Source organism: Frankliniella occidentalis, unplaced genomic scaffold (genome assembly GCF_000697945.3).
Source record: "Frankliniella occidentalis isolate FOCC.00 unplaced genomic scaffold, Focc_3.1 Scaffold80, whole genome shotgun sequence".
Taxonomy (NCBI): domain Eukaryota; kingdom Metazoa; phylum Arthropoda; class Insecta; order Thysanoptera; family Thripidae; genus Frankliniella; species Frankliniella occidentalis.
Genome location: NW_026267210.1, coordinates 107754 through 118375, shown reverse-complemented (window position 1 = coordinate 118375; position 10622 = coordinate 107754). Strand labels below are relative to the sequence as shown.

The window sequence follows — 10622 nt, the reverse complement described above, 5'->3', positions numbered from 1 at the left end:
AGGGAGCGGGAGGGAGGGAAAGGGGGTCGCGGGGCATCCCGCAAGATAACAGGGGGCGAAACAGCGGAGGAGAGGGGCAGGAGAAGGGAGAGGGAGGGAGGAGTTGAATGCACGGGAACGACTCATCATAACCCATGAACCATGCATGGGGTTGATTGTTTGACGTCATTGCTGTGTCGGGTGAGCCTGACAGGTGCGTCAAGGCGCGAGGGTGGGGGTGGGCGAGAAGCGGTGCTTACACCAGTGCCGCTCTGCAATAGGTGAAACGGTTTCACCACAACTGCGGGAAAAGAGAGTCTCAGAAACAAAGCTCCAACTGCGGGAGATCTGGAAACCGCAGTCATTCGTCTCTGTCTCTCTCTCCCTCTCTCTCGCACTCACGCGAACTCCGACCCGTCCGCCCACGCACGCGCCGCCCGGCGCCGCCACTAGTATATTGGGTATATGGTATTGGGCCGGATGGGGAGAGAACGCTCACTCGGGTTTCTCGGAAAATCCCGCACGCTTCTCACTAGCGGCCCCGGGCCGAGGTCGCTAAACAGCGGCGAGCGCCCCGTCCCCTCTCCCCCGTCTCTCCTCCCCGTCCCCTCCCTCGACACAACACGGACAGCTCGGGACAGCTCGCCCACTCTCCCACTCTCCCGCTCACATTGCACCCCCCGCCGTCCACCGCGCTGGAACCCCTTACCCAAATATGTGAAAGCGCGCGTTTTGAATGCCCCGCCAGATGGCAGTGATTATCCTATCGAGGCGCCCTCTCTCCCCTTTGTCCCCGCGCGGTCCTTTCTCTGCACTTCCGGCGCGCGCGGCCTTTCCGACTTAGGCCCTTGTTTCAGCGCGGCCGGGCCTTTATCCTCTCGTTGGCTTCGCGTCCTGCCCTCCGCAGCTGGGTCAAAAAGGTCAAATCGCTTTAACGTAAAATACAATTTTTAAAAAATACACGTTTCTTAATGAGAAACGTGGGGGAAAAAAATGAGCTTATTACCAGAACTTGTTTTCCGGCCCAGGTGTATCCAAATTGGCGAGACTTTTGTTCCCACGCCTCCCGACTGTCGATTGTAAAGTTTCCCCGCCGCGCTGTTGCTGTACACAGCCTGTTTACATAGAACAACAGCCGGTGAGGTTCCAACTTCCACCACCTGAGAAGGCTGGCCTGGCGCGACCCTTCAGAGCCGCGCCCGCCATTCTGAAGAAATAGATAACGCGCGGTATGTATCCTGATTTGCAACTTTGAGGCAAACTTCCCCTTCGGTCAACAGCAGAGAGCGGGAGACGGGGGCGTCTCTCTAGACGTGCGCGAGAAGCTTCGCGCCGACCTGCCTGCTGCTGGGCAAACTCTCGGCGTGTCATCTCTGTCGTCCCTCGCTATCAGGTATGTTCCACTTTGGGCGCCCCCCGTCGCGGCCGTCTATTTCGGGTGAATGAACAGCGCAACTACTTTGGGCCAATCTGCCGCACTTGCAGGTCCCGGAAGCAGTATGGGGAAAAGTGTGTGTCCGTGTGGGAGAGGAGCCCAGATGCGCACACTCCTGCACTTCGGCTGGGCGCACTTTTCAGCTTAACGTACATTCACACTTTCTTACGGCGCTGCCGGCGTGTCTACTTTCTATCAAACCCATATCTATCTCTGTTTGCAGCGAGTGAGTTCTAGAAGACCATGGCGTGACATCCAGCGCCGCCTGCCTGCTGCCCCTGCTGCCCCGTGTTGACTCGGTGCAAACGGCTCGAAAACAGCCACTGTGGGCTATGGGCAGCACAGTAACACGACCAACAAAGGCGGCAGCGGCAGTTGACCCGCAGGAGCAAGTCGCCCCCGTGGAGAATTTACAGTATTTGTCTACAGTCGGTTGTCAGAGATGCTGTGCCAGGTGACTGACTCACGCCGCCAACGCCGCGCACTTTCGTAGTTATTCTGTATTGTATGCACGGGTGCTGGCGGGTTTGCCTATCCTCGCTGCCCACGGCGCCTTACGGCTGGCGGCCCCGTGCGAGTAGGCGACCCGCCCACCACACGTGCATGCGGCGTGAGTCAGCCACCTGGTGTAGTCTATACCAGGTGGCTGACTCACGCCGCGCACTTCTGTGGGTATACTGTACCGCACGCACAAGTGCGGACGGGCTTGCCTATCGCCTCTGTCCACGGCGCGTTAGGAGCCGAGCAAGAAGGCGACCCGCCCGCGCACTCGTGCATGCGGTACAGCATAACTACAGAAGTGCGCGGCGTGAATCAGCCACCTGGTTTATCCCTAGTTGGTGATGGCCTGGTGATGGCCGAAGCAAAGGGCAACAAATACAAACCAATCCACAAACAGCTTCCTCTCTGGCTCCTTTACACCCAAAACATGAAAGGAAAAGGCGCGAGGAGAGACGGCAGTTTTCCTTCTGGTAGGGACAATCTTGAAGACTGTCTATAAGCAGAACAGAAGCATTCCGGTTTTCTATTATTTTCTCACTACATTTTTTGTAACGATAGTAGGTGCCAGTTCTCGTTAGGCACTTCGTTGGCGTTGACGAGTAACCCTCTCTTGTCACTCGAGCAGAAGAACAATGCCTCTTCTGCTCGCCGAATGACCAGCGATGAAGTGCCGACACCAGTATGAGCCCCTTAATACAGCCGTAAACGGTTTTTACACTCTTCAAAATGTGACACATTTCACCGTCTAAAATAAAATTAACTGAGACTTGTGGCAACAAACTCGATGGGTAGCGTTTTTTTTTCCTCTCCTCCCCTCTCCACCGATTCTAATTCCTGCTCTCTCTCTCTCCGTCATTCTTCGTACATTTATGTAGCCCTTCCTTTCACCCCTCCTCAACTCCCCTCCCACCACATGTGAATCATTTGATTACAGTGGCACACAACGCCTGTCAGGCAAGCCGCGCTGGTTCTGATTCGATTTGACAAGCTCTGATTTGGCGAGTCGCGATAAGAGAGGCTTCTATTAATTGAATCGTGTCAAAGTCACGCCTCCTCATTTTTTTTGGTCGGCGCGCACTCCACTACTTGGTATGGAAAGTGGAGCAAACGCATCGAGTCGCGCTTGCGGTGCCGCCGAGCTGCTACAGGCAGCGCCTGCTGCATCGCCCGAGCAGGACGCGGGCTTTCTATGGCCCATTGCCTATCTCTCAGGCTGCTTCTTAAAGCTAGCCTCCCAACCTTCAAACAACGAGGGAAGTCCAAAGAAGGCAACTGGTGCGGTTACTCTCGCGAGGATGCGGTTTGATACTGTCCCGTTGGGTTGGAGCAAATGTATACCAGCCCGCATGCTGAAGTGCGGGCGGGTTGCCTATTCGCGCCATGGCTGCACACGACGCGCAAACCCCATCCGCATCCGTCGGCATCCGTGCATATTCCCCCAACGGGGAATAATGACCAGTGGCCATCCCGTATGATCCAAAGAATGAAAGGAAGAAAGATCAGAGAGTCAAAACGACTCCCCTTAACATCAAATTACTTCACTTTCACTATTCTGGGGGAGCAACATGATCACGAGTTTGGGACAGAAAAAGCGTCGCTAAGGACCAGCTTTTTTCCTCTTCGAGCAGCGCGAGCGAAGTCGTTATCGGCCACACTCTAAATCGGAAATCGCGGCGTCGCAAATCCCGGTATCGGTTGAGGTGGGAGACGACGAACTCGATTGCCAAACTTGGCAGCATTGTGTGCCTTTCAAATCGGGCGTTGAGACGGAACTGGGCGGAAAGGAGGCAAAACAATGCATCTGTTTTTGGTATTTTATTGTAAAATACACACCCCTGTTTCCAATTACTTAAAATCGTTAAGAAAACGGTTATACCCAGGAAAAGCACAGCGGACTCAAAATGAGCACTTGGGTAACTACCCCACTGGGAATACACAAGTAGGTTGTACACAAATATAGTACAAATCCTTCAGAAAGGATTAGAAAATTGATGGTTGATTTGTAATACAGGTAGGCTACCACAGAGAAGCCAGTGGATCTGAACTATTAACAAACAAAAATGAACACAATGTGGATGTTAATGTTAATTTTAGAATGAGATGAACACATCTGAATTTCTTTTCACACTTTCTAAACAGAACATTAGTTAGGTCTGAAGAAAATCTATTAGAACAAGAGAAAGTTTCCAGCTTTGGACCCCTTGAACCGAAACATAAATTATGAGGTAGGTTGATTGTATTATAAATCTAGTATAGAAAATTGTATAGTGGTGACTTTAACTCTTGCACCAAACTTTTGAAGTAGTGCAAGAGAAAAGCCTGCATACATCATCATAAACTTAATATCACAATTAAATCATATCATGCACCTCCGGACAAGATATTAAATTGGTTGTCAGATGCATCAACAAGAACAGTAAAAAACACAACTTGCATCAAAAATATACAAAAGTGAATACTATAGATTGGTATATTCTGTATGCAAGTATATGAATTATTTACAGAGTTTCTTTCCAGTATAGAAAACTACACTAATTGAACAATTTCTGGGAATTGATTTCGACAGAAACAAAAATTAGTGAACTTTACCCCAGAGAGGTACATAGAAAATTTGAAATATTCTTAAAATTAGAAACTAGCATGAAAAAATATTCATAAATTAATTTGGCTAACAACTTAATTTTAACTGGAAAATACAGTTACTCAGTCTTCATTGAAAGTACATATTGCTTAGTGTAAAGAGTCTCTTCCGGTTAAAGCAGAAAAAAAAGATAGGAATTTTTGACTTTCTACAAGCATGTGGTGACAAAAATTGAAACAATGCAACAACTCAGTAAAATATGAAGTGCTTACACTCAAATATCCTAATGTCGCCACATTAAGCAAAGTTGGGCAACATGGTGATGAATGTCAACAGCCATTCCAACAAAAGAAGGCAAAACAAAACTTTTCGGCACGAACACCAGAAGTTCAAATCATACCATTACTCACAGAGTAGTATGAGGCATCCCCTGCCATGATCTGACGACCAAATACTTCAACTCTAGAAGAAACTCAAACAGACAAACATTTTCTTTAAAAACAATTCCCGGGGGAATCTATATGTTTCTCAGCAACACAGCCAAAGATTTTAAAAATAAACAAAAGAAACCTAATACTGACAAGAATATAGAAGAGATCTTCGTCTGACGGAGGTTATGAGCTCTCCATGTACCTACATTCTTGGCAGAAAAATAAAGCTGAGAAAGGACAACAAATAAAAATCAAGTCTTACACTATCTTGTCTTCTCATCCTCTTTCAGCTTCCACAGCATGAGCTCAAGTGCAGCCACAGCATCTTCCTTACTGTCATGACCACCCACTGCAAAAGAGAATGAATTATTGGTTACAAAAAGCAAAGTTACTTAATTCTACAAGACTCCATATCAAACACAAAAACATACCATCGTTTTGAATAATTTTTTTTAAGTAATCTGCAGCAAGATTTCGAAGAGCTCTTTTTTGAGGGGGTCCCATTTTGTGTGGAAAAACCACACTTGTATCCACTACAGTTGGGTGTATTAACTTAAAAAAACAATAAATAATGTTCAACAAATTCTTTAAAAGATAAATGAAATTGCAAAAGCACGGGTCAATCAAAAATTACCTTTAATGCTTTCATGTCGGATTCTAAACTATGACCAATAAGAATTGTTTTATCACAGAACATTCCTAGGAGTGTTGCTTGTACCTGTAATATATTTGTTGTTACGTCTTTTAGATCTTCTTCAGTAATACCACTGTACCTGTGAGTCCATAAATGTATGTTTAAAATAATATCCACCAATAAATGAAATTTACAAACAAAAATATGCTGAAGGGAAAAAAACATACCTTGTATTGTAATCAAGGATCTTATGACCTGGTTTAACAAGAGTTTCATAAGCAACAGTCAAGTCATCTCTGATGACTGTAACTCTAGTGAGTTCCAACCCTCCAGTGGTATAACACATTTCACAATCAAGGGCATACACTCCTGGATCAGACTCCATCCAAGGTTTCGATATAGTGGACATGTATCCGGTGGACTTCTCCCAATCTTGTTCAAATACATGGTAGGGTGACACTGAGCATCCACTCCCAGCACTATCACAGCAGGAGTATTTTGTTTCCACTTCACGATAACCTTTTATTGACCATGGAGAGAAGGTATGCACAATAAGACTTCAATAGATTTATAACATCAAAATATAACAGACAGAATAACCAGTACTTACGTTTATATTTTCTACCCCAGTGGAAAAAGCACTCCTCGTCTTTAACTTGCTCCCCTCGTTTATTTACTGCATAAGGCTTAAGACAACGCACACAAATTTTCTGTCTAGGATCAGATGGCTGAGTAACAGTTCGGTATGAACTTGGCTTAATGGAGGCACATCCTTTCTCTCCACAAGGCATGGGGAAGCCATTTTCTTGTAATTTCTCTTTAGTTAAGACATAACTTTGAAGTTGTTCATATAAACTTAAATCTACAGACACAAATGTTAACAATTCATTAGAAAACAAAATGGGTAAAAACTACAAACCAAAAAGGACTAGTTTTTTTTTAGATTCTGTACTTGGTTTGGGTTGATCTTCTTTCTTTCCAGTTTGAATACTCCATGACACTTTAGCTCCCAGCTTTCCAGCGAGCATGGCATTGTGAGAAACAACTCGATTGGGTATTCCAGACATACCGTCCACTGAAATTATTAATCAAAATAATACAAACCAATTTCAGATTAAAAACAATTCTTAAAATAAAAAATATCCTTACTTTTTGGCCCATTTTGAGATGTTTCAGCACATGCTCTGAGATCTTTCAGTATCTGAATGATCCGGTGGCTGTACACCCCCAGGCTTTCAGTTCCTTGAGTGCTATTTCTTTCTGACTCTAAAGCCATATCATGCGATGCATCACCAAATCTAGCATCAATATATGCTTGGAAAAGTTTGTTCACATTAGCCTGTCTTGTTGCCACTTTGAATTTACGGCAGTCACTGGGATTGACAACTGGTTTTCTCATGGCCGGTGTGTCCTAAATTTAGAATCAACTGTTACAAGGGTTGTGATGGGTATGTGAAATTTAACATTAATTAGTGCCTCTTGTACTTATCACCATGTTTGGTGCATGAGCCACCCGAACTTTAACGAGGCGTCCAAATTCATCGACACGCTGAGCTGTCTTGTTATAAAATCGATTTGGAGAAGTTCCTGAAGTAGAAGATGAACTTGTGGATGTGGCTGGTGGTTTAAGAAGCATGGCAACATTTGGTACACCAGCAATTCTCTTTTTACCTGGGGGAAAAAAAAATGGTTAGCAAAAGTTCCATACATCCTCAAATGTTTGATACTCATCCAACCTTTATCAAATAATTTTCAGAGGGTGGATACCTGACACTGAGCCTGAACCAGGCAAGGATGCTTGTGGAGCATTAGTTAAGGAATATGGCGTAGGTGCAACAGCTTTTGGAACTAATGGAGGAGCAACTGCTAAAGAGGCTCTTTTAGCTTCAAGAGTCTGCAATTTTTCCTTTTTCAGTAATTCCCATCTATCTCTCATGACCTATACAACGAAATACAAATGTAACATTGCTATAGTTACAAAAGTAGAAGAGTAAAAGATTAAATTAATTTACAAATTTAATAACCTGATATGGAGAACACTTTTTAGCCAGGGTAGGAACAGGTTGAGGATTTGGTTGTAAATAAGATTGAGATGCTTGGTGCGCTATTCTCTTTTTACTTGAGGCAGAAGCAACCGGTTCTTCATTAACAGTTACTCTTTGATCCTCTGTTTTCTCAGGGAGCGGCTGATTTTGCAATGACTCTGAATATTCATTGAACATCTCATAACATTGTTGTTCTATTGTGTCCTCATCTTCAAGTGAAGCATCTAATTCAACTTCAAGCTTTCTGATCTCTTCCTCAATTTTTTCTCGCTGAATGTCTCCCTTGTCTAAAAATAATAAATTTATATTTACTAATGTTATTGCCAGCATTCAAATAGTTCCATTGGCTTGCATTACTAACCTTTATCATCAGATGCTCGACGTGAAGATTTCTTACTGTTTTTGTCCTTGATTCTTTCTCTATCTTTATCCTTCTCTTTATCCTTAGTTTTTCCATGGGTCCTATCTTTTTCCTTTTCTTTGGATCTTTCTTTGTCACGATGTTTCTCCTTATGCTTAGAACTGGAACTGCTTGAAGTTGAGGATCCAGTTTTGCTTTTTGAATCTGATGATGAATGACCTTTTTTCACATCAGTGCTTGAAGAGGTTTTTGATGACTTTGATAATGATGATGATGAACTTTTACTACTACTGCTGTGACTGCTATTCTTTTTACTGTTACTGCTGCTGCTGGAGCTCAAACTTTTCTTTGACGATGAGGATGTTTTCTTATCCTTGTGTCCATTTTTATCACTACTGCTTTGATGAGCTTTATCCTTACTTGTTTCACTTTTGATTTTATCTGTACTTTCATGAGAAGACTTATGTTTCTTTGAATCACTGGCAGAACTGGTGGTACTACTCCTGCGCTTTTCTGCTTTCTGAGAGGAACTACTTTTTCTTTGATTCTGTGCACCTTCCACTGGACTATCAGTGTCCATAACATTTGATTCAAGTGATAGTTCTTTGTCACCACCAGATTTCACATCAATTTCACTCATAATTGTATCATTTCCATTATCTAAATCATCTTCGAACTCCAACTCGAGGTTGTCAAGTTCAGAGAGGTCTATGAGGTTCTCTCCACCCCCTGGGTCTCCATTTGTTTGAGCAGCAGTCTCTGCAGCTAAGTCTACATTGTCATCATCATCTGATAATTGAGAATCTGGGGGACTAAACTGGGGGTTGTAGTTTACTTTAGAAGGTACATATTCTGGTGAATATGGAGTATAAGAGGTACTTCCAGGGGAATACGAGTAGCCAGTTCCAACAGGATCAACATCATTAGGACTGTATTGTGCACCTTCAGGTCCATATAATTCATAGAGTGGGTTTTTGAGAGGATCACCAGGAGTATTACTTTGAGAATTTAGGCTGCTAATGGATGATGGGCAGTACGGAGGATAGGTTGGACGACTTGTACCTATGTAATGTGGTACATATTCTGAACTAGGTTTGCTTTTCTTTACCGCGGAACTTCTTGTAGGAATGCTAAGGGAGAAAAAAGCAGAATAAGTGACTTCTAAAATAGCAGAATGTAGAGAAATGAAGGTCACAGAACTTACGTTGGAGTATAAGGTATTGGTATATGGGAAGATTTCAACTGAGCAATTGGAGTTGGGCTGTATGCTGGTGCTGCATCAACAATAGCCTTGTACAAAGAGGATCTGCTCTTGTGGACAGGTTCGCTGCTTGTACCAGCCTTGACATCATCTTCCGCCTGCAAGGAAATAAAAAGGTTTCGTTAAGCAGTGATTTACATTTAGAGCAGTACAGAGGTATGGGAAAAATACAATATTTCAGAAATTGACAAGAGAAATATGAGTAGCAATAGACGTATTAGGTATTTAGTTCTGTTCGTCACCTGCAGTACTTCATTGGTGGGTATTTGACCCACAATCTCATCGCTTGGCTCAGCAGCAGCATTGGGATCTGCAACAAACAAAACACGTCATAACACTCAAACAAATAACAGTAATAAACTTTGAAAAATGTTTAAGGTTAGGAAAAGTGACACTGAGGTGAAGTTTAACTGTCAACTCTCAAAGACAAATAATCCAAGGGAAGACCAGGTTCAGAATAGAGAAAGAAGTTCCCAATGGTGTACTAATGACAGCAACTAATAATTTCAATGAAATAACATATAAGTGGGGGAAATGATTGACAGTGCGGAAGAAGTCACAATGTACTCTTCAAAGAACATCTCATTATTGAAAATAATTTCGATAAGTAAAGTGAGTCGTTTTCATTACCTTTTTTGGCATGTCTGTAATGACAATAGGGGCGAGAACACTGCCCTGCACCTCCGTTGTAAAAAGGGCATTCCAGTGATGAGAATAAACCCAATGATGGTAGCATTTTGAATTGAGGGCACCATAGACAGCTATCGGTACTTATTCCAGCTGTCTGAATTCATAGAGAGCCTCCAATTGGGAAAGAAATACCATAAACACAAACAAGACGAAAAGAGACAACATTTAACCCCAAAACACTTCAGCGTTCCATGTTTACACGGTCGGCCCGTCAGTCACTATGCGGCGGAGGGGGAAAGGGGGGGTGGGGTAAAGTGTTTCATTATTTGAGGCAATTCGAGCGATACTAGAATATAAGCTTAATGTTCAACTTCAGTATAAAAGCGTGTATTGACATCCATGCACAGTGTCAGAAACTGCAAAATATAAATGGTAATGAGTAAAACTAAATCTCGTTCCAAATTTCTGTTTCACTCAATCAATTTTGCCGCCAATCAGAACCAGGGTGTTCAACATCTGTTAAAAAAAACGACGTCCCGGAAAATTTTTGCATGAAAGATTCCAAATGGTTTTCCATTGAAGTACGATAAGCAAAGTTTTCGTAAACGTAATAATGCATCATAACGAGCATAAACAACCATCTTAACCTTAGACTTTTTGTTGTTTTTGTTTCGAAGTTGACTCAAACAGGAACGATGCAACAGGCTTCAATATTCCAATATTCCAAATAATCGTTTCGAAATAGCCCCAAAAGATTTATTGGA

General features: G+C 43.4%; 1 protein-coding gene and 1 long non-coding RNA gene across 2 annotated transcripts; one reads left to right on the top strand and one right to left on the bottom strand.

The window, feature by feature from the left end:
• Positions 1–652: 652 nt before the first annotated feature.
• On the top strand, positions 653–2676 carry LOC127749705 (uncharacterized). Its single transcript, XR_008011305.1, has 3 exons — positions 653–1372; positions 1465–1563; positions 1638–2676. It is a non-coding gene; the product is annotated as an uncharacterized LOC127749705 (long non-coding RNA).
• Positions 2677–3715: 1039 nt separating this feature from the next.
• Positions 3716–10210, bottom strand: LOC113206223 (RNA exonuclease 1 homolog). Its single transcript, XM_026422205.2, has 14 exons — positions 9859–10210; positions 9471–9538; positions 9172–9326; positions 7968–9097; positions 7586–7893; positions 7329–7500; positions 7054–7232; positions 6711–6972; positions 6514–6636; positions 6172–6423; positions 5789–6080; positions 5562–5700; positions 5359–5479; positions 3716–5276 (listed from the first exon to the last, which is right to left on the bottom strand). Exons 1-14 carry the CDS (start codon positions 9962–9964, stop codon positions 5191–5193), a joined length of 3393 nt encoding a protein of 1130 aa, XP_026277990.1. The 5' UTR covers positions 9965–10210; the 3' UTR covers positions 3716–5190.
• Positions 10211–10622: the final 412 nt, after the last annotated feature.